General features: G+C 38.1%; 1 protein-coding gene across 1 annotated transcript in view; it reads right to left on the minus strand.

The window, feature by feature from the left end:
- Nucleotides 1-1,429: 1,429 nt before the first annotated feature.
- The window catches only part of AKT3 (AKT serine/threonine kinase 3), a gene marked incomplete at its 3' end in the record, with an annotated part of 153,099 nt that continues 129,470 nt past the window's right edge, over nucleotides 1,430-25,058 (minus strand). Inside the window, exons 11-14 of the mRNA XM_080342165.1 lie at nucleotides 16,001-16,215; nucleotides 13,227-13,314; nucleotides 4,027-4,129; nucleotides 1,430-1,515 (exon numbers count right to left, since the gene is read on the minus strand). Coding sequence (XP_080198291.1) covers nucleotides 1,430-1,515; nucleotides 4,027-4,129; nucleotides 13,227-13,314; nucleotides 16,001-16,215 — 492 coding nt within the window. The remainder of the gene's footprint in view (nucleotides 1,516-4,026; nucleotides 4,130-13,226; nucleotides 13,315-16,000; nucleotides 16,216-25,058) is intronic.

Here is a 25,058-nt window from a genome sequence, read left to right on the forward strand (position 1 = left end):
AAAGTGCTTTTCTTGTAATCACTGTGATCTCGTTGTTCAAATGCATTTCCTTCATTTAGAACAGCAATTGTCTATTGTGCCGTCAGGCTCTTACGTTTATCCTCAATAGGGCACAAGATGTAGCTTTTTAGTCTGTTTTTAACCCTTTGGCACATGAGGCTGGAATTCGTCACCTCCATTGCCAAACAATTAAAAGACAGTATTTCATTCACAAAAATCTGATTCTAAGCAGTATGTACAATTTCAGAGCCTTGTTAAAATTTCCACATGGGAGAAAAGTGCATTATTCCCTTCAGCTTGTACAGTCCTTCCATATATTACAAAATTAACTGCTCTAAGCCTGTTCTATCTAAGATGTAGCAGCATTTGCAAACATGACACATACAATCCTTATCTCTAAAAATAAATACTACTGCAGTATAACAAAAAAAAAATCTTCAGAGTTAAACATCTGGAGAAAAAGCTAATTCACAAACTCAAAATAAAAACGAGTAAGGCAAACACCTGTTTACCTTGGTGCACACATTTTGGTGAAAAGCAATACCATTATGCCTGTCTACATTCTTCAGCCATCAGAGGTGATGTATATCATGAAAGAAAAAGAAAAGCATGAGAAAGATGTTATCTGGTGCAAATTATAAGACCCCTTAAACAACTTCAACTGCTGCTTTTATGCCTTCATTCATTTCTTGCATGTGTAATGTTAGATTCTCCATGATTGCACATGAACCTGGAAGTTCTAAGTGGCAGGCTGGGTGAGCCCAGCCCTTCTGCTTCTTATTTAGTATCCAACGGTAATTAAAAAATAATATATATATATATTTATATATATCAACAGTTTAAGTCCTTCTCTCAAACATTTCCCAAACAAATTCCAGCCAGATGTTAATGACAGAGACCTGCTTCAAGTAATGATATGCCTAACAAAAACCTTGCATATGTACATCACCACCCCTATGTTTCCTTGTTCTAACCAGCACAACCAGATGCTAGAAAATGTTATAGACTAGTCTTTTTAGACTAATTACGATTTTGATTCATCTTCTGGAAGAAGATAAGCTGGACCAACACATTTTTTGTTTAACCTCCACTGTGAGGAAAAATAGATGACTACTTGTGCACAAGGTGTACAATGCCGAAGTCAAGTCATCTGCCTTCAAAGAAACTGTTAGTAACTTCTCAACATTGCTATTACACTGAGATCGTGGGCAGCAGCAACAGCAGGAGAGCGTAGTAGAAAAAAAAATCTCATATTTCATGCAAAACAAAACTGGATTTTAGGCAGGTTTGGGAAAGAAATTTGTTCAATTTGGAATGGTCTCTGAAAGTGCCCCTGCTATCTTAGATAGTATCTAGTACTGGTGGTGATGTTCAGGAATCATTTTCAGTGATAAACCTAAGATGACAGTGAAGCAGCAGAACAGAAAAGTTATTCTCGTCCACTTGCAGAATAGGAAAACTGGGGGAAATGCGGCCGCCTCTCATTGTCCATGCAGTCCATACCATCCTCGTCATCTGCATTAAAGGAGAAGTTCAAAATATCATTATATTTGCAACAAAATTTTATTATTCACCTGATATGCGGTACGTCTTTCAGGGTTCAATGCTGAAGTTAAAGGCTCAAGTTAAAGTGAGGCTTTATTCACATATGGTCATCCAGTAGAACAATGTTCACTGAAAGGAAATACTTTCAATAAGTCACCATTTATTTCAGGGTGGGTTGGTAAGTTTGTTTTATCATGACTATCACCTGAGAACTTCAGTCATTGCACCCGTTCTAGGCTAATCAAAACATGCCAGCACATTCTACCTCCTGGTAACACAGAAGCCGACTGCTGACTGAAGCAGCCAGGTTTCAGTGTTTCTTAACCTGAGTTCAGGAAATTATCATCTCACTGTAGATAAATTTAAATATTCCTTCATTTTGAAGGGGGCTAAAAGGAAAAAAACAGCTACAAAATGAACGTTTCATGCAGGTTCTATGTGTTTCAATTCTTACGTACTGTTTTTTAGTAAACTTTTTTACAGTATTTACTGGGATCAGAGGGAACATGGACTAAGCTAAATTCATAAATATTTTTATTTACATAATTCCTGCAGCTTCAATGGAAACGAGGCACCAGATGTTACCTAACTCTGAGAATTTGGATCTACATTCTCACATGGATTTTTTAACAGTGCCTATCCTTAAAGAATCCTATTGAAACTGTTATTCTAATAATGTATTAACAGGGAACACTTCAGAATTATGTATCTTTTGTATCTTCATATACTCTACATAGAAAAGTCAGAGTTAATGCAGGTCTGAGCACTTGCTATGATTCGGCTGCTTAACTTCAACAGTGCCGCTCAGTTACTGTAATTTCAAATACAATTTTGCTTTTATGCTGTTAAATGAGGTTAATGTGCAGAGCTTGTTTGTTTTACTAGCAGTTTGGTTACTGTAGATACAAGATATAGTTTCAATATTCACTTCAGCGTGATTTGTAACACTTTGATATCTAAATAACTGGCCTTAACGTTACAAAAAGTATTTCCACAACTTTAAAAGATCTCGGGTTCAGCAATAACTTTCTGAAACACAGTTACCAACCTTCTAGCCCTAAACCCCATTTTAACCTCCCTTTTGCATACCACATCAGGCAGAGGTGATACCACTTTCTAGATAATACAATTACTTTTAGATTTTAAAAGAAAAATAATTAAAAATCATTTCGTGTTGCAATACACAGAAATGGGAAAACCCTGTGTGGTCCTTGAACCACTGCATTTCACTAAAAAAGGCAGCAGTTTCCCGTTTCTCAATAAATGCAAAGCTGAAGCCCTGGTAGCAGCCACATATTGTGTATGGCTTCAGCCTTTGATGGATGAATAGCCATTGGCATCGTACATGTGGAGTATCAAGAGATCATGAATTCATGATTTTGAATCAATAGACTCCAAGTCAACCCAAATTTTAGCAAAATTTGTTCAAATTACAAATATAGACAAATGCTTCTCAAGATGGATGCGAAGCAGCAGGATGCGAACAGCAGGAAGACATAAAATGACTTACATGACTGTGTTCAAACACTACAAATGCAAAATCCAGCAAATACTCCACATCAGTACACCAATAGAAAACTGCAGCTCAACCCAGGCATCCTAACACACCAAAATATTATGTAGCTGTATGAATGGGTCATCAGCCTTAGCTATAGTCTTCATTGTCTACCTTTGTGATCCTCCTTCCCCACTCCCCAAATAAAAATAAAAAATCTCACTTCTTAGAAAAGAAATTCATTCGAGAACTCAGCAGCAAGGCTGTAACTGCTCTGCTTCGGTAAATAACTCTGCTAAGCCCTAGCTTGGCCGATCAGATAATGATTCTTCTGTGTGTAGCAGAAGATGAGAAAAACACAAGCTGTGGTAAAATTGCACTCACTTCAACAAAGAAAACTTGTGCAAGGCCCAGTGCAGCAGTTATATCTGTATTAATAACTTATTTAAGAGCTCTGTTGAAGCACAGGACCCGACAGAACATTTCATTTTCAAGTAATTGATATCTACACAAGAGACATCCACTTGTCTCTGGTAAATAGCTGTGAGGTTTTGTTTTGTTTTGTTTCTTCTTTTGGTCTTCAAAGTATTTTAAAATAGGCCTAATTCACTAAACTGAGACAACCTACTGAAACCCCTAGCCGTGTCCACATGCTTAAAGCAGGGTCCGTGTCTCAAGTACGTTGCTGGACTGAGACCTTAACCACCAGCTAGCACACATTGAAGCTGCTGTTTTCTGTTATTTCAAAACAAAACAAAACACACACAAAAGAAACAAAACAGACCAAACATATATTCTAAGTTTTGTAATGATTCCTTCTTTAAAATAACATTGTCATTGAGAGTTACTTGTACGCACTTCCATATGAAGATTTTTACTAGTAACAGTGAGAATAGCTTTTGCATTCAAATAGAAAAAAACCTTACACAGTGTTTTATTACAAACTGATTATTTTAAGCTATGCTTATGCGTAATTTCTGACTTACATTTTTCAGGCGGTGTTATTGTAATAGTCTGAGCTGTAAATTCTTCATCAAAATACCTGGTGTCTGTCTCAGACGTCACTTGAGGTTTAAAAGGAGGTACAAGCTGAAAGGGACCAAGAAACAAAATGAAATTACTCTATCTGAAGCCAGACAAATTACTATCAGGAAAACAAATAAGTTCTTCTTCCCTACACCCCAGATCAAATGAGTAGGTCTGTGGATAGGCAGCTGAGTCTCTAACTTCTAGTAAGAGACAGAAGACATTAGAATCGATCCCAAAACCACTAGGTTCACAACCTGGCTAATAGCACAACACAGCTAAATTCCAAGTATCACTCTCACATGACTTGCAGATAAATTGAGCTGCATAAAGATAATTACCTAGAAACTCTTCAGGCCATTCTGATTACCCGCCCAGGTGTCAGGCAAAGGCAACTCGAGGTACTTCACCAGAACTGGGTGGTACAAACAGCCAAGGCAAGAAGGACTTCATAGAGAGCACAGTAGGCACAATGCTTTTGTTGTAGTAGTAGTAATAGTATTTTTATTTTATTTTATTTCAGGGTTAAGGTCTTAATCTGAACTTACCTTTAGAAGAAATTACCTGAGTGTGAAAATAGATTTTACATTTGAAAAAGGCCAGTTCATGCTTAAGTGAGTTGCTGGATCTAATCCTGCCTACTGCTCTCAGAGAGCAGTGTGGTATTTCCCAACAGCTAATCACCAGTGTTTGCTCACAGCCAGGACCTCCCCACCTCTCTTTTGCACCAGCCTTGCTACCTACCTTCTCTCCCAGAACAACAGCCTACAGCCCAAAGGTTTTAATGGGAAGGCACATTCAGTACGGAATATCCCACCGCATGCTGCCAGCCCAAATGATACAGCAATTTAGTTCATATGATATTGGAAATGAAAGTGGGGAGGATGACAATGTTTTGGTTTGTACCTTGGAGCCCCTTGGTGTTATCTCCTCACATGCAATTTAAAACACACACCCTGATGACAGTGTATCAATTTCCCTTTCTATAGAAGAGGTAACGTTATGGCTCACTGATATTATCAGAGCTTGCATGTGGTTTTCACTAATTTCATGTTATTTCTCTCCTCAACTCCAGAACACCAAGACCAAATTTACCCCACAGCAAAGGAAGTGCAACTGCTGTTAAACCACCTCCCTCAGCAAGTTCAATGCACTAGACACGATTTACGATACACAATGTACATTGCAAACTTTTCGCAATAGTAAGAGTCTTCATTATTTTACTATGTTTGATGCACAAGATTTTGTTTGTTTGTTTATTTGTTTGTTTGTACAGCTTGGAGAGATCTGCATGAACTGGTGAATGCTAGAAGCAGCTCTGCATCTCAGTGCTAACCAAAGGAGACTACGTGATCCACAAATACAGCCACTCAAAACCCAAAACAGTTAGCGTGCTCTATGAGGACTACACTGTGTAAGTGCTGCACAACCAGCCAAAGAAAGAAGGCTTTCAACAAGATGGTCTTCACTGTAGATCTCTATCCAGAAACTTATTAATTCCTAATACTTTACAGTTTGGAATGAGGCATAACAGATTAAAATGTGGTACAGTGCATAAAGAGAGCACTTAAACAGCATGACAACAGCAAAAATAACCCTAAACAAAAGCATCTGTAGGTGCACACACAAGACCTTTCTCCATTTTTATGACTGTTACAAATGCACACACAAATTCCCATTGTTTCCAAATCCAGGTTGAAAACTGCCATCCAATTCTTTCCCTTTTTATCCTTCTCACATGTGATATAATACACTGACAACTGGTAATGTGAAAGCCTTGTCAGCTGGAGGAAAATCCCTTCACTGTTCCTTGCAATGTGAGAACCACACCAGAACACCAGTGGTTCTTTGGCCATGGCACCCGATTCTGCCGGCATCCCTCCCAGGATACATCTACAAGTCCTTCAGCACTACCCTTCCTTCAGCAAATTGACTCTTTCTCCCTGCAACAATTTATTTGCCCTTTTGAGAATCTACTAACAGTTCTATTTTATCTGCTCCAAATCTTCAGTAACAGCCCAAGGAAATTCCTTCTCTGACCTTCATATGATTGTTGGGAGACACTCCCAATTCTAACGGGAGAACCTCTAAAATAATTTACTGGTTCCTGCAGAATTCTAGTCAAGAAATGAGGGACTGGCACACAGAGGTCAGGCACCACCTCCAGGAGAAAACACAGTAAGAAATCCTTTCATAACATCATCCTTTCCTAACAACCTTTCAGACAAAGCAGAAGCACAGAGTGTGGTATAAATGAGGTGCACAAGTGTATGCCGAAGGACATGGTGCTTCAACACCACATTCAGGAGACTGGAGACAGAGCATTCGAGACAGACTTTGTAAGCCATGTCACCAACATGCCAGGCCATGCTACAGAAACTTGGCAATCATCTTTCTGGAGGAGTGCCACCTTTGTTCATTAATTGTTAGATTTTATTTAAAAACAGAAAGCAAAATCTCGGCAACTTTCTGCTGTAATGAAACTGTTAGAAAGACAAATAAGGCAGTACTGCTGCAGAGAGAACGCTTAGATTGAACAAGAATAGAATAAGAACTCAGAAGCTTCTCCCTACATCACAATGGAGGCTGAAGTTGAGGCGAAATGGCAAAGAACAAACAACCCGACATTAACTACAGGTCTGATGATCACAACATGAAGATGTCTCTCTACGGGCAGTGGCATCTCGTGTTTGGTGCCACAAGGAACTGGTACCCAGCTGCCACCGCCACAGCTTTTCCCCACTTCTGACCTGAGAAGGCAGAGAGTCCAAGAGTGGAGTGAGCACCACAAGGCACACCCAGTAACCCGGTCCAAAAGGAGTAAGACGAGCTTTTGTTAAGCACAGGACCTGTCAGTCTGCATGAAAATCATGCTGCTCAGTCCAGGCAGCCAAGCTTTAGTATGGGATGATTTTCCTCCTCTAGCAGTCTGTGCAAATTTAAGCAGAACACACTCAAACCATACAGGAGACTGCACCTTCAGCACCCAGCCATTTACTCCAAGGACAAGAAATACACTTTTTCTGTGTTTGTGCACTACATGCACGCACACATATTTGTGTGTATATATATATATGTGAACAAATAAATAAAATTCTAAACTCAGCATGAGTTCACTGACTGTGAGAGTTCATGTTCAAGACAAAAATCCAATTTCACACCCATCTGTCAAGCTGAATCTGCCCCGGTCATTTCCAAGGCTTGGTGTTAGAAATGACAGCAGAAGGAGTATCAAATTCATCGTGTCTTTATTATCTGCAGTGAATGGCATTTCATTTGGCATCCATCGAGAGCAGTGTGTGAGAAACACCACTGTTCTTCCACAGTTCGAGACCCGGGAAACTTGCCACTCGTCTCTCAGGGGAAGGAAAGGGGCAGGTACAGCACCTGAGTGTTACAGTCACACAGGGACAGACAGACAGGCTCTGTCCTACACCTGGAGCTTTCTCACACTTCCTGAACAACTACACAAATACTCCAGTATGAGAGAAAATAAGTAACATTAATTGCTCAAAGATAATCTGACAGGAATCATTTGTCTCGTTGTATAGGAAGTGGCTGAGGCTACTTCAAAGTAACTGTGATGCACCCAATCTGCCAAATGAAAAATATGATGCTTAAGAACATCAATCTGATCTGCTGCCTTCTTTTAATTTACAGGGAATTTTAATTCCAATGAACTCAAAAGTAACACTACCATAAGAATCTCATCCACCAACAGACTTCAGATGAATAGTTCTCTGAGATGAAGTGTGAAAGGAATAAGAGGAGCAGCTATACACCACCCCCACTGAATTATTCATTTAGATAAGATAGATTATAATATAAATTAGATTATAATCTCAAAACTTCCAAATACACTAATTCTTTACGGATCATATAAATTCTAAAGAGTGAACACTGCTGTGCAGTTTCAGGTTTTATTCATAAGGAATAACTATTTGAATCTTACTTATGGCTCAGCTTCAGTATGACATTCCAAGGTGTCCAATTAAAAAACAATCACTGCTGCATCCCAAAATGTACGCCTCTTCTTCATTAATAAATTACAATGTATGAGATGAATTATCTTCTGTCACAGCTTATGTATTTTGAAAATTAATTTTAAAAACAACTACAAACCAGATATTTCAATAACATATTATCATCATATGCTGTTATTTCAACAATTTCCATCTGGTTTATTATTCAAGTCTGACATACATCAAGAACTGTGTCAAATGTTACAGTTCTTTCTGACTACGAAAGTTAATTAAACATTAATGATTTGATGTCCAGAAATCAAACTTTCATCTCCTTTAAACATTCCTGGAGAACCAAAACGGTAAAGATGTTACTTTCAAGAATCAAACAGAGGAGCCAGATCGGACAAATCAGAGTGGTGGAAAAATTAAATAATACTGTGAAAAGAGAACAGGGTCACATCACTGAAGTACATCTTTGTATTTCATCACAAGCATGCTCAGCTGGAAGGGCTGAAAATGTCACAATTCACAAACAGACTTCTCAACCCAAAAAAAAGTATATTAGTAAACTAGGTAACTTACTAAATGACATTCCAAGTAAACAGTCTATTTTCACATAAACTGAAATTCCTTAACTTACAAAATACCACAATAAAACACTTTAAAAGTACATTAGCTAAGCTCGTCTCAACATTTAACATTTTTCTGATGTGTATCTGTTAATGCATGTTCCCTCATCCATACATTTTTTAAGTTCCCATCAAAGCAAATGCTTGGTGACCCTAAAAATGGTGCAGAGATACTAACAACACAAAACCTTAATTCAGTCTTTCAATATTAGATCCCCAACAACAATATTTTAATTTAAAATAGGTATGTCCTTTAAAATACTGATTTTTCCTTTACTAACAATATGGTTTTTGTCCTTTTTCTCATATTAGCTCAGTTACCAAAGGAAACAGGAGCTGCTGAGATTACACACTCTGTCAGCCTATACGTCTTTCCCTAACAAACTCGGAATGGCTGGGCGAACACACCATGACAGAGGAAAGACGACGCACAGACACACGTCCCACAGAATTTCTGACTCCGGTTTACTGAACAGAAGAGGAAAAAAACCAGGGTTTCCACTGAAGCACAGACAGCAATGGCAAAACAGCCAGGAGCTGGAAATGCCCGTGTACCCTGGCGGGACACTGCATCTGGTGGTCCTAGGCAGGGGGAGGAGGAAGAGCTGGGATTTCGGCAGTGGAAGGACACACAGCCCAGATCCACGGGAAGGCAGGCTTTGGCAGAGAGTTTTGCCCATCGACAAACTCTGTTTTCCAAGCGATATGATGCTGATAGAACAGACAGAGAAAAACCACAACCCCCAGGATTACAGCAACAAGTTTAAGAATCAGACTGATGTACATTTTTCCTTCCTGTAAAATCAAGAAGCTGGGGAAGCAGTGGCAACCAACCACTAGGTCTGCCCATACAGTTTAAAGTAGCGCTTGAAACACTACGAAAATATCACAGTGGTTAGCAGTTTTCTGATCTTTTTACTGCTTTGCACAACAACAACATAAAAGCAAATAACAAGGGTCATTTCTACAGGCTTAGCTGCACTGCAAATTACTATACAAAAATAGTATGACTCAAAAAGCAACGACCTAAAACCAGATGTTGGTGGTTTCCTATTTCCCTCCTGCCCTGTCCTTTAAATTCTGATACATAAAAGTACTTAAAGGTACACTTGAGATCATAGTGATATTGCAGATTTTGCCAGGCCTGAACCCAGGGCTTCAACCAGAGGCTTTCATCATTCTGCCGTTGTGCTCTAAGGAAAGCACGGGTGGTACAGGTGAAGGGTGCAGCACAGTCAGACACCCCAGCTCCAACCGCTACATGCCCCTGCTCCCTCCCCAGTACCAACAAATATCTTTGTTAGCACCCTTTCATTTGCTTCAGGAACAATCGGATGTATTAGCAGAAATCAGAAGCACATATATGTATCTCAGCCCATACATTCTCCTTCTTTCATCTGTATTACATGCAGGAGGAAATCCAGGCTTTGCTGAAAGGTCTGGCTCTCCTTTCACCTGAGGCTACCTGAGTGTTCCAAGCTGCAAGCCTAAAGACATACCCAAATTCCTACCTTTAAATTAATGCCCAGGTGTTTTTTGTTCAATGGAAGACCCTAGACAGAACATCCAACAACTTATTTCTGCAACCCATATAAAAGTATGCTTATACCATTTTAAATGAGTAATAGGAATTTCAAAAGGCTTCCTGATTCTAGCTAAAAATAAAACAAATATTTTATTTAGAAGTATATGGGCTTTTGAAGTCTTCAGAGTTTGCCAAGCTATTCAATTTCTCCTACTCAGGCACAGAGATAAAAACTCATCAGGGGTGAGATGATCACAGGAAGAACCTGGCACAGGCTGCTCTCTTTCATATGCCCTCATGGCTTTTCTGCCAAAAATAAATACATCTGATCACAAATGCTAACTACTATACATTTTTCATTTAAAGGCAACGACTTTCTCTGCCCCAGTGTGCCATACAACATTTTATTATCATGGTGTAGTACCAAATTAGTTTAATTAGTTAGCAGTATCAGAGAGCTAATAATTCCATTTGACCATTTGGATCCATTTGAACTGACAGAGCTACTGTTGTTGCATGAACTACTCAGAGTTTACAGATATATAATTCTCTCTCTAATCACACCAGTAAAGTGATAACCTAGTAAGTACAGAGGTGTACTTATTCTGTGGTAAAACTAATAAAATTAGTGGCACAGGAGCTTAGTGAGTACATGTACAAAACTATCGTTCAGCAAATACTGGAATACCCATTATTATTTGGTTTCCATTACTCCGAATGTGAACTTCAGTTCTTTCATTGCTAACAGAAACACACTCCTGAAATGTAGCCAGGAAATTACAGTTTCATGGTGCATAAACCTCAGGCAAGAATATTGTGAAATATTTTTACTATGCAAATAATTATATCAACTATCAATTTCATCAAGTGACCCTACTGCTAAAGACTACAACTACACTACTAATAATGAACAGCAACACAAGCAAGCATAGAATAGATCTATTTGAATAATCAAATTTGTTTGATGCACCTTCCTCCTGAGTTATTTTAGAATACCAAAACCTCAAAAAGATTCATATAAGAATTCTAACAAACATACTCAGTGGAAGTTCATTGACGTTATTATTTTAAGTTTATCTTTCAGAGCACAGTCTTATCCTGCACACTTCACAATAGATAAGACTCTGCGTGCAGAAGGAGCAACCAGATATTTTAACTAACCAGACAAATGGCTTTGTAATATGAACAAAACCATTTTTTCAAATAAACAGAAAAACGTACTGTCAGAAATCATTTTCATGACTTACGTTTCCATAAAGAACCCATTGTGTGCCAATACTGCCCAAAAGCAATTCCTATGATCCTTGAAGCTAACTGTTCAACTGAGGAAATTCAATTGATTTTTTACTGGCAAAGCAACAATGGGCAGAGTAAACAATGAATGACTGCAATTTCTCCGGTTATGATACTCCAATAAGCTACATCCACCTCCTTGAACATAAAAGCAAAATACTTGCATTTATATATTTATATCTAGATAGATAGATAGATTGATTGATTGATTGATCAATTTTTATACCTGGAAAATACCTCCTTTTATTTTAATAGCTCACAATAAGATATTGACTGAAAAACACTTACCATGTTGATTTGGAAAAACTCAAAGCTTATGCTTAAAAATGTAAGGGTATCCATACTTTCTTAACTAAATATGATGTTGAACACAGTACTGAATTGAGAGCTCTATTTCTAATGTAAGCTAATCAAGAAAGCTTTTTCAACAGAGCAAGAGAAATGTAACAGCTTTTTCTTTCTCACCCACTCCTACCACATTGAATTCAAATCAATTTTAGTGGGGTTTTTTTAAACTCCAGAAAGGTCCTCAACTTGTATTTTTAGCTTTTATCCTCACAGTGCTTCTCAAAAATGTCCTTACATAACCAACCAGTGGTTGACCTCACAAAGTAACTAAATTAATACACTTACTCTGATTATTTATTTTAGAGTTTCTTGAAACCTCATGATACTGCCAGGGAAAAATCACACTTGTATCAAGTAACTTCAGAGTACCATATTTTCTATCATCGTATACAGGCTCTTTTTTCAATTCTGGTACTTGCCAGAGAAGTACCACACCAACAACTACACATTTTTAAAATTTCAGTTCAACAACAACTGAACAAAACAGTTTGTACTATTGACATTGTAGCATAAACATATTCTGCTCATTCATATGTCTTCCATTTTCCTTTTATTTGAACAAAGAAAAAAAGGAGAAGAATCTTTTGAAATTACGCAGCTCAACTGGCAGATTAACAATGTATAACAGTTGAGAAAAAAAAGAGACTTTATCAAAATAGAAGGGGGTTTATAGCAACAAGTAAATTCTTATACAAGTACTGAGATAAAATCAGCTTCTGTATATAAAACAACTTAAGTCAATTAAGTTTCACTACCGAGTAAGATAAACTCATTTTCTAAAATCATCCCCAAAGTGTTGATTGTTGCAGGAACAGGACTAGGTTTAGAGAACTAGGCTTAGAGAAAACTGTTCAAATTGAATTCTCAGTACTTGCTTTCTCCACAAGCTGTTTTGGCTCAGTGTTTTAATGCTATTTTAAATTTCTTAGATATCTCTTCAAAAATAAGTTTGAAAAAGATTTCTACTCAAATACAAACAATCAGAAAGTAGATTCTTGATATGAGTCCCTTCCAAACACTTCATAAAAGGCAGAAATAAAAAGATAATTCAGTATAAACTTCCGTTACACCTTCTCACATTATCTTGAGCCATACACCTACTCTTCTCTTGAAGGCCCAGTAAGAAAAACAGGAAAGGAAAAGATTTTGACATTTACATAATAAAAGAAAAACCTTTCCTGAGTTTAGGTTGGTTTGAAAAATTTATATTTGGTCCACTGACAAATTATCACTGAAAAACAAAAGATTAAGTACACATAGTTCTGAATAATTATTCATTTGTATTAACACAAAAAGTTGCAAAGAAAAACACGATTAAGTCCAGAGAGCAGCAGTCCTATGACTATCAGTTGAAACCACCTTGCAGAAGCCAGATTATTCAATGCCATATAAAGACTTACCTTTTTATCATATACATCTTGCCAGTTTACTCCAGCAAAGAAACTGTGACGCATGATTTCTTTTGCGTCATCTGGGCCTCCACCAAGTCTAAAGAGAGTGAGGAAAAAAGATCATATTAAACGAGCATTACTCTTAAAGGCAGGTTGAGTTATTGTAATGGTTGGAAAAGTGACCATTTGTTTTTGACTCTCTGGGAACAACTCTCACCCATTTAGTAAGTAATTCTTATCTCTTTATTATGAATTAAGGTGATCTTGAGAGAAAATGTGATAGCCAAAGTAGCCATGCCACGGCCTAGTCTATTTGATTAATCCAACTACAATGTTCACTCCTGTCCATGATGAGCTTTTCTAATAATTCATTCATTTTAAAAACATACTTAAGTTTAGTTTTCTTGAAAGACCAACTCGCCTTCTGGCACTATTAAAAACTCAAACAAACCCAACAATGCTGACATAAAATTTCCCCAAGCAGGTGCCAGGCACTGAATCAGTAATGACTCACGCATCAGTTTTATATAGTGTTCACTGCTGTTGCATCTGGATGCTGTAACAATTAACCAATTACCATAAAATAGTCTCAATCTGAGTCAATTAGTATAAATTAATAAATTGTAGGCCTGCTGAGAAGGTTATTTAAAGGCCATTGTAAATAACCACACTATTCACTGTGGCCCACAGCTTGCCAAAGCCAGACTCTGGCAAATCATCTTAGGAAGTTAATTCTACCTACTTTGGGTGAACTTGCCCATGGTGATTTGAGCTCATGGAACTGGTCACCACCGCCAAGAGAGGAATGTCCCACTCCTGCCCATCCCTCTCCCCTCTCACCTGCATCCACAGCATCATTCCCACTGACAACTGCAAGCCGAGCCACCTCACTAACCTGAAGGAAACTAACCTCACAATGAGAAAACAAGAAAGAGCTGGCTGCTTTTTGTTGTCAAAATTTGACTCAACAAGTTTAGTGAGCTCCCTTGAGCTTCTGTTGTTGGTACAGCAAGAACCACACATCCAGTGAAGAGAACCTCTGCCCCTTTCAACAACATGTGGACTTTCAGGACTGCTCAGCTGTCATCTAACTTCTTCCTGACACTGGCAAGCCTACTGGTCTAACAGAAAGGAGAGGCAACAGGAAAAAGAAATCTTAACTGAACAAGCAGCCCATATGTGCTAAATATTGACAAGAAGATTGACATAAATAGTTTGTGTTTCATTGAAAGGAACTGCTGAAGATACAGTGCCATATTTTAAAAGCAACCTTTTAAGTAAGATAAATTCCTCTCTAAAGCATTTCTTGCAAGCAACAATAATTCCCACAACCATGGAAAAAAATCTGTATTATTATTACCCCGCTGCCAAATTACAAAAATATTCTAGACTTCTACCTCAGTCTTGCAGTATATTCTCACTTCCAAGACGTATTCCTTTGTTCCTCAACTACTCATTGTAAAATTCTCTACATCTCTGCCAAGCATCCCAGTGAGCCCGCAGTCTCCAGACTTCTCTCACTATCTTCCCATCCAGCTGCTCATAGAAAAGCTGAGTTGCAGTTAACCTCTGTGCTCTCACCCTATTTAGCATTAGCTAGCACCACAACTAGAATATGAATAAGCTTGTAAATGTAAGTCTGTAATAAACACTACTGTCTGCAAAGATTAATTAGAAGGAAGTATCTTTTCAATTCTAAAGGTTAATGCATTTGATGAGTCAGATTGTTCGGAGGTCAAAATGCCTAAGAGTTGCTACAGGAACACATTTTTACTTTACCCTCCATGTATTTGGTTGGTCACAGTTTGCTTGTACTGCACACAGCAAAACCAGCAAGCCCAGCATGGCTGGGCAGGAGCAGCAAGGCTGACGGGACTGCCTGTGCTGTCCTGGCTGCTACGCGGGGCTGTTGCGCTCAGACACGGCAACCCCTCCTGCGCTGGGGCCAGAGAGCAATCGCACTGCTGAGAACTTACTGAGAATGAACCGAGGGTGAAGAAGGACTACAGAGAGACAGACAGAATGCCTGCAGCCTTAAAACATGCCAAGAAACTCGCAAGAACAACAAAGAGTTCGGGGAAAAGAGGGCACCTACAAACAAATATCACTGATTTACAAAGAGAGAGATTTGTTTTAGAACCAGAGGGGACTGGACCCTGCTAGTCCAGTGCAGGCGACACTGGAAAACACCTCTTGGCAGGCAACAATCCCAGAGGGAAAAGCCCACCACAGAAGGGCACAGGCAACAGGTGGATGATACTTCCTCTCAAACCACTGTATTTAGATTCCACTCAGAAGATGTTTTCTTTCACATGTTTCTAGTGTCCATGGTCTAATATGTCATCTATCTACATAGCCTAACAAAATTTATCTGTGGCTGTCTATACATGTCTTCTGGCGTGATCACTTCCAAGAAAAAGTGGTATAGTCCCCCTGAGACACTTCAGCCAACACACGGTTAAGTCATAATCTGAAAAACACTTTAGTGTTTCCCTTTGTTCCAGTACATGATCTAAACCTGAAAAGATCCCCATGTTTACTGTGAATGACTGAAAAAGTCTTCTTTTCCATATGCTTTTTCCCCTTTTGCTCATTAAACTTACTTTGTGCATCACTGATGTATTGAAAAAGTGGAAATCTGAGACAGTATGGCTGCATATAGCCCTTTCCAGTGATTGACAGGTCCTTCAGTTAGGAAGACGAGGCATCACTGGCCTATTTTTACATTAGGCAGTATCATCAGAGTATTTATTATACCTGTATACCCAAGTAATTTCACTTACCGCTTATTTGGATCCTTTATCAGTAGGCCTGATAGTAATGATTTTGCATCTGCAGACAGAGTTCGAGGAAATTTTATGTCCTCCATTAGTATCAGTTCAAATAGTTTCTCATGATCTTGGTTGTAGAACGGTAATCTTCCACACATCATTTCATACATGACAACTCCTAATCCCCACCAGTCCACTGCACGACCATAGTCATTGTCTTCCAACACCTAAGGCAGAAACCAAAACCAGCTGTAAGACATGCACTATTTCAGACACGGTCATTTCAGTCGATTTGATGCACCTCTATGTGAATGTGTTTCCAAGACTTTATTTTCAGAGTGTACTACAAGGACTCCCAGAACCTGGCTCAATCCATGCAACTGCAGTACTGACCCACACACCCACTGAAATTCCAGGCATACTGGGCACCATGCTGCTAAGGACAAAATACGAAACTGAGAATGACCTGCCCAAAATGATCAGGACTGCATTTGCCTCTCTCCTGGGTCCTCTACCAAACCATTTCTAGTGTGCTCAGTTTTAGGAAGGGGCACTTCATCTACAGGCACTACTGCCTCAGTTAATGTTCTTGTGGGAAAAGTGAAGCACCTCCTTGCTCAGTCACTTCCTCTCTCCTTACCCCAACCTGTAAGAATAAAGCCTCAAATTTAGAAACACCTTAATCTTATTAAGATAAGCTTAGCTTCTTCATGATCTTTACTTATATTAAAAGTCCTCAATGTGTTTCTCCTGACAGTTTCATTAGTAGTTCAAATAGCTGAACTCTGCTAGTGCAAAGAAACAGGACAATGTTTACATGATACTATGTTTATTATGGCACTATGCTTATATGATATTCTATGATCACAGAAATAGGGTAACTTTTATATAATTTGTTAACATAATGCCTCCAGTGGTGTGTGCCTAAAAACATACTCCACAGCCTTTCTCCCAGCAGCTCCAGAGAAGTGGAATAAGGAATCTGAGCTTAATACACCTTCATATTAAACTGCAGAAATGGAGACAACATAACAGCAGCATACACCCATAATGAAACCACAGGCAGTAAGGAAACTGAAGGCTACTGGATATATACATATATAACTCCAGTTTCTGTGAATTTCTAGATCATACCCTTTCACTTAAAAAAGATAGAACAGTTAGAAGTTAATAAATGGTAATACAGAAGGCGCTACAACTGTGTGCGCCAAATGGCCAATATTTGCTGCAGAAAGGTCTATTAAAGAGGCAAAAACCTTAAAACAATAAATTAGACTTAAATAATAAATGGTTAGAAAGATCAAAGAAATGCAACAAATACAGTTGGACTGTATTTATGAAGAATTAAATAATTCTTTACAAAAAGTTTTCTCTATCCTTAAAAGACAGAATGTGAAAGGCAGCACATATGACTGATTTTAAAAAAAAAAATAAATAAAACCAGCAAACTGATCTACAGAAAACAAAATACTTCTTACAACACACAGACACATGCAATCACCACCACCAAGAGCTCACCCAGATTCAAATTGTAAGCAGACACACAGGAACAGTCATTTAGTAGCAAAAATCTGGTGATGCGTAGTAAAGCCTTCAGGCTTTAATGATAAGGCAGTGTCTAACAGGTCAGAAATTACCTTTTCCTGTGAGTACATTATCTTGTGATTGTCTAAAAAGTATAAGATGAGTTCCAGTAATTTCCTCTGAAGCAAGGGCAGACACAGTCCTTGCCCATCTGGGGACACTAAATGCAGCCGTGACCACATCACAGGACACGTGCTACCTTAGCCAGGCCTAACAAGGGGCATTGAGCTCATTTATCTGCCTCTGCTTTTTCTCCCCCAGTAAATCCAGACCCGCTCTGAAGTGCTTTTAGCAGAAACAAAATGCAATCCGATCCAGTATGGCAATTTTGACAATCCCACAGTAATTAACGCATTCATATTCCTAGTTTTCACTGTCCTTAAGGATTAGTAGTAGAAACACGATGAAAAGAAGTGTCTTACAAATCCCTCTTGTGTATATAAGATTAAAAAATCATAAATATTAACACATTAACACATACTATTTACAACTGTGCCAAAACACACAGACTCGTTACATCATTGATATTTCCAAATAGAGGGTGAAATTTTGGAAAGTGTAAAATACAACAAATTATCTGAATAAGTACATATGACAAAACTAACTAAAATAACTCCTGCATTTTAAAATTAATTAAGTGTTTTATGAGTTTGAGCATATTGCAAGGTATTTGCTGAAAACCTGTATATGAAATCTGTGACGCTTGTCTTTAAATCACCATTTCTTCTGCCACAGAATAAAAGCATTATATATTTTTCTACTGTATCTATTAGCACCATTACCATCTCTCCTATTTGTACAGTGAGCTACTCTTTTCTTTTGAAGCTAGTAAAACATAAAATTGTGAAGCAGTGGTAGGTTCTTTTTACAAGTAAGTTGAGATGTGGTTTGCATGTGTGATTTATAAAAGAAGGCAACAGGAAGAAAAAAACGTATTATTCTTTGAACAAGGCAAATGACATGGCCAATAGCTACAGCAAAATGTATCTGGGGCTTTACCTAATTTATGCAGGACTTTACCTAATAGTAATAAAAAAGTATGAGCAACCTTTTGCTGCATTCCCACAACAGCAACAAAACAGTGGTACAAAGAAAGAGCCAAATGTGATTTTTAACCTCTTTTTACATAAAATCATAAAAAAGCATAAAAGCCAGATTAACTGCCTCCCGAACCCGCATATCACCAGCCGGGTTCTCATCCCCAGCTGGCAAAACTGGCAACTCTTTATTTTTGTTTAAATACCTGGTTTACAGCCAGCCAGACAAGCAAGAACATCAAAAGGGTTTCATTTAGGCAAAAGGAAAACAGCCTGAAAATAGTGTAAATAAAGCAAAATGAATCTCAACTTATTTTAATATAAATGCAATAAAATTGTGCATAATACACTCACAGTAAATACACACAATTATTTCCTTTAAGTCTTTCCTACTCCTCGTGGTGTTAAGAAATGCCAGGATTTATAGACTGTGACAAATCAATGGAAGTGCTAGAGTCCAGCAGCTCCTACAACCAAATCCATACATGTCTATACACACAGCCCCAGCATTACAGAACCCTTTCCAAACAATTCCTGGTTTTGAGGGATTTGGTTTTAATTACACTGAACATAGGTCAAGAAAGCTTCGACTCAGTGCTAAAATGAACACGACACACAGCTGCAGGCTTTGAACCTATGAATAATTCAGTCTTCTGCTTACCGTGAGGTAGGTAGCTGCTTTTAGACGTGCCTCCTTTGGCTGTGAGGTCTGATACTACTGTCCCTCCAGTATTTGTGGGGTATCCTTGTGTACATGGGGTACCAGTCTAAGCACTTGGCCAGGCACAGACACAGTGGAACGTTTGATCTCTTGGGCTTTGTACACTGCCCTTAAAAGCTGCCTCCATCACCTCCAGCCAATTCTCTTCCCTTCACCCACAAAACTATCTTTAAGCGAATACACTGTCCTAACAACCCAGTCCCTTCAAGGTCACAGCAGGAAAGGCAGCGGGCCCACAGAAACCATCATAAAGGGCACATGCTCAACCACTCTGGTATCTGTTGTAAAGTAATATATTAATGTTTTCTAGGGATATCACACAGAACAATCACAGGGAACTCACAAACTACAGAAAGAGCAGCTACACTGGGTACGTACTCCAGTCAGGTGCATTTTCATGAAACAAAGATGAAGTTACTTGCTTTCTTCCACAAAATCTGTTTAAATAGTCAGATCATTCAGATATGTGACTTCCATTCCTTCAGCTGCTTCACACACATGGGGTGCCAAAATCCCAAGATCTAGGTGAGGTTTTAGAAGGTGAGAGATCCAGCACAACGACCTCGGTGCATGGATAACATTCATAGTCACTCACCCCTATTTTAAACCTCACATCATCACTGCACCCAAGTGACTTCGCAGCATTGAGTAAAGCAGGAGGTGGGCTGATTGCAGTGCAGTCTGGAGGACAGCATAGATTACGGGAAATAAAACTCAAAAAATGAACATCATTTTTATTACTTGAGGGAGTATTACTCCATTTGTTTTAAGGGCTCTGGTTCAACAACTGGTTCTTTCAGAGGCAGTGCCAGCCTAACTCACATTCTTGTTTCTATTCCCTCACCACAACTTCCCTTACCTTGCCAAAACTGCTCAACACACTACAGCAGAGAGTAGACCAGTACTAAGAAAAAAGGAAAAAAAAGTTTCTCCCTGGGTTATTTTTTTATCTGAATCAAGTCTTCTGACCTGAGACACTCAATTGCCACGTGAACAGCTGCAGCAGCACAAGTGCGAGCACCAGGGCAGGCAGCATTGGATACAGCATTGCTGCAGAAGGAAACGCTCGTCAAATGCTGCCCTGAAGTTATACCACAGAAATGACACTGACTCTCCCGGTTACTTCTGCAGGCACAGGCAGCTGCAGCAGCCGTGCTCAATTAATGGGAAGATGAAGGACCCGATTCTCCTCCGAACCTGTATTTCTCTAAAGCACTCCAGCAGTATTATGGGATTCCAGCGTGGGCATTAACTCATTTCTGCACCAGAACCACTGCAGTTTGCACAGGCATCGATGCTCTTCTAAAATTTACACCTACACCTTCAGTCTGAGGACAGCCTGGGTTTATACAGATGCTTTTTAAAAAGCTGCAGAGGTGCTGCTGAAGTTTGTGTTTTTCCTGTCTTAGATAAATATGCAAAGGTTAAGTAACAGAAACATTTTCTAACCAGCAAGAAAGATTATCCAGGCAGATGCAGGTACTTCAGTGCTTTTATGGATTCTTTAGAGGCACTGGATAATATTACAGTTTCAACTAAGGGAAAGTTATTTATTTATCTCAAAACTTTCATCTTCATTGTGGTCAAAAGGCAACTCAATTTTTTAAAAATTTACTGAGATAGCAGCAATAGCCAAGTGTAAAATGAAAACACAGTATTTTCTAGTGACTCTACTGCCTCTGCACACTTTGGGTTTCTGGAAATATTATCAGCAATAACCTTGTACACAGAGCAAAGGCCATCAAGCCCTACATACAAAATAAAAAAATCAGTTCACAGCTTGTACTCAGCCTTTGTGATGACTAAGACAACACAAACACACTGCAGGACTGCTAAGATCACAGTAATTCGACTGTGTTTGCCCCTCACACACAATTCATTTTGCTGACAAGTTACTGCAGATCAGAAAAAAATAATTATTGTATTCGCATTTCTTGACCAAAAAAACCACCCCATCTTATAACAGTATTCCTAAATGCTGAAAAGTCCAGTGTCTCGGACTCAAAAATATTAACAAAAATTATTAGTACCACTGGAAGCTTTCTCTTTACTGAAAACCAAAACCATTAAAAAGACTTCACCCTCTACTTCACCAGTGGTTGTAGAGTTTAATCAATCAATACATCTCCAGGTGTACTTTGCTTTATGTATATCATTCCTCCAAGAGCCTAACACGCAATCCACAGAATTTGATGTCCATTTAATTTTTATGGTGAACAACCAGTGAAAAGATACGTTTTATTATCTCTTTATTTCTTCAGTAGCTAGACCTCAAAATATTCTGGGAGGCAGTAGCTTGAGACACGTGAAAATTCCTATTTACAAGGGCTTGGGGCGGGGACTAGGGACAAAGGCAATTAAATGAGTCAGTCAAAGAGAAGTCGATACAAACACATGCAAGGCTTTTACAAGGCTCTGTGAAAACAAGGTTTGTTAGGAGGTTAGCCAGCAGTATAACAGGTGAAGTCTGTGACCATCTTAAGTCAATCATGTATTTGCCCTGGCCTTCAGTGAAACTAGGATTCTCCAGTACTTCACAGAATTCTGGAGAAGGTGTGACCACCTCGGACACAAACAGAGCTGAAGGCAGAAAATCCCTTAATCCTGTTTTAACTGCATTTTCTTGAAACAAAACATCCCTGAAGAGCAGTCTCTGGAAGATTTTTGGTTACACAACAGAAATTCACACAATCAAGAAATGTACTTCCCACAGAGCTCTAAAAGGTAGTTAGCTGCTGTAACTTCTGGACTCAGCAAACACAGACAAATTTAGCAATAACCTTGAAAATGAAAGGTTTCATACAATTCCTTCTAATCTTCTACAAACGGTTGTCAGTATTGGGTTTTATCTTTAAAAGAACAATTTCAAAATATAAGTTTCTTACTTTGTGCTAGATAGCCAAGGCAACTTATTGGAAAAGCAATCATATTTTTGACCTACTTATGGTTTCTCTTAATACATTAGATATAGACTTTCTAATAGGACATTACAAATAGCTTGTTGCTCAATCAATAATTTTGACAGAACAGATGGGAAAATATTTAAACATCTAAACAAACTGTCTGCACACCTATGTTGTGAAAGAAAACTGAGAACTTGGATACACCAATGTACTGTTAATTTAAGGGGAAAAAACTGTTTTCAATTAACCTTACGGTTCAGGTGGAGTGTATGTTCCTTAAGCATTCCTGGTAACCCTTCACACATTTTTACTGTTACAGTTGTTGGTCTGCTAACAAATATTCACCTACTTATTATTGACCTGAAGTTAAAAGGTGTATTTGCTAGAACTTTCTATCAATTGTGGTAACAACTTCAACAATGGGAAAGCTTATAATCTAACACTAATGAACAAAGGTAATACACATTTCTTTATAGAAACAGACTTTTATCCATATGTATGAAAACCCTTCCTGCAGAAAAGTATGTTTGTCAAGTATTACATGAATTTAGTTATTATAAATGTATCTTGGTATGAACTGTGAAAATATTGCTATGTCAAAAGTAAAAATACACTTGAATGAATACTCATTGCTTTTATTATACAGAGGTGAAAAGACAAAATATCAATATTATAGATACTCTGGGAAATAGATACCTGAGAATTAAGTCAAGAAAGAAAGTTTTATGTCGCTGCTGTAATTTTCTACTGCTCTCATTTTTGCAGGTTTTCCTTTTGGTCCTAACACGAACTATCTTCCCAATACATTTTTGTACTAGAGACTTCCCCCATCTAACCTAGGTTTTTGTTACGTAACCTTTAAAAAAATAGCAAACTAATTGTATTTCATTTGCTGGCACACATTGTGCTACATCAGAAATGGTACATTTTGGTATAAATGTGAATTAAGCAAAGTCTCCTAGAGTAAAGAAAACGTAATAATAACGAATATGTTTAACCTCCTACAAGGGACTCCGACTTGAGTAAATTTTAAAAAAAGTTATGCTGTCGCCAATGAAAGAAATGTTCTAACAAAGGACTCTAAGAAGTCAATGGCAACCATTAAAAAACAAAACCAAAAAAATCCCACATCACAGTAAAAGGACCTCTCAAAAGTAAAACCTATTCAATGGGGGCTGTGGTGGGGGGAGGGAAGCTAAAATAACTCTGTTCTAGAAATAACAGACACCTTTCATAGAAGGTAACAAGTATAAGCAAAAGATGATTTTAGCCTACAGAAAGATGGCACTTCTCTCGTAACTCTACCATTGGAAGAAAAACTGTAGACATGTTCATATCTGTATTAATTATCACTGCACTAGCAGTAGTGTCCATAACATAGACTGCCATGAGATGCAAGATGTGTAAGAAGTAATAAATAATGTTAATACTGTGATATTTCTCTCTAGTTGCTCATTCTTCCTGAAATGATTTTGAATTTTTACTGATGTTACACAGCATTTGTTCAGCTTTTGTTTATGCTTCATTACCCTCAGAAAAACTAAAGGCTTTTGCTGAAATGGAAATAACGTTTGCATTGATTAAATGAAAATTAATGAAAAAATCTTCAAGCATGTTATTGAGACAGTCTTTGTAAGAATTGTCATACTTATTTGTTTTACAAAAAAAATGTGGTTTTTATTGGAAAATTGCTCTCTGCCATAAAGTTTTATTCTGTATACCACTGTTATTTATGGGCAGCGTGGAGCTAATCCATTTTCTAGTCTTTTGTTTGTTTTATTATTTTTGCATATTTGTTACATCTTTCCCCTTGAGAAGTCTTGATACTGCATGTGGACAATTAGTTTTTGTGTCTGGTGAGATTAACCAGATTGCATGAAAATTCAAATTCTTGTTACATCATTGGTTATCTGGCTTCAGGAGAAAGTCTAATTCTTGTGCTAATTTATCTGTTGTTGCAGGAACTCTTCTGTAGATGTAACTGAGCAATGCTTTTGTACCCACATGTAAATGCTCCCATCTTTTGATCTTGATAGAGGTTATTGCCAATAAATGATGTTCTGCTCTGGATACCCTGCCTTGTCCACATTTCATCCTGTTCATCTCAGGGTCCCACTGGCAACGCCAAGCTGACACAAATGACCAAATTCAACCAGCATTTTTGATGACTTAGGAGTATAAGATGACACAGTGTGGTACAATAAAATATAATAAGCGATAATGAAGCAGAAAAAAGACCACATCTGAATTTTCATGAGGTGCTAGAATTTCAGGAAAAAACAACTTTTTTTTCTTTTCCATTTCCTTTCAAGGTAAAAAAATAATTTGGTACTTGGAATTCTAGTATAAAGAGAAAATTCCATATTGTGAATCACCCATAAATCTAAAGGAAAAGTATTTTCAGGCATAGATGATATTTGTCCTCGCACCCCACACTGGTCCTCACCCAGAAATAAAATGTAGCAAAATATACAACAGACAGCTGCTCAAGAGCACATGCCAACATGAAAACACATTTCCACAGGTAAAATAAACTCTATTGTGCCTCTGCTAAGAATCAGATTATGCATGAAGCATCTAGGTAAACAGAGAGTAAATAAACTTGAACTACCTTTTTGATGCCAAAAGAAAATTAGTTAAGCAAAGCACAACAACATAACTATAGTGTTGGGTACTAAGCAAACTACCTAGGCTTTCAGGAAGATGAGTACATGTTATCAGAGGTTGGGACTCTTTGGTTTTAAGCAAGAGCCAAGAACCAAAAGCCAGGCATTCTGCCTCACTAGGAATTAGCAATGTCTCATACTATAGGTTAAGACAAACAC

The sequence above is a fragment of the Nesoenas mayeri genome (genome assembly GCF_963082525.1).
Source record: "Nesoenas mayeri genome assembly, chromosome: 3".
Classification (NCBI taxonomy): domain Eukaryota; kingdom Metazoa; phylum Chordata; class Aves; order Columbiformes; family Columbidae; genus Nesoenas; species Nesoenas mayeri.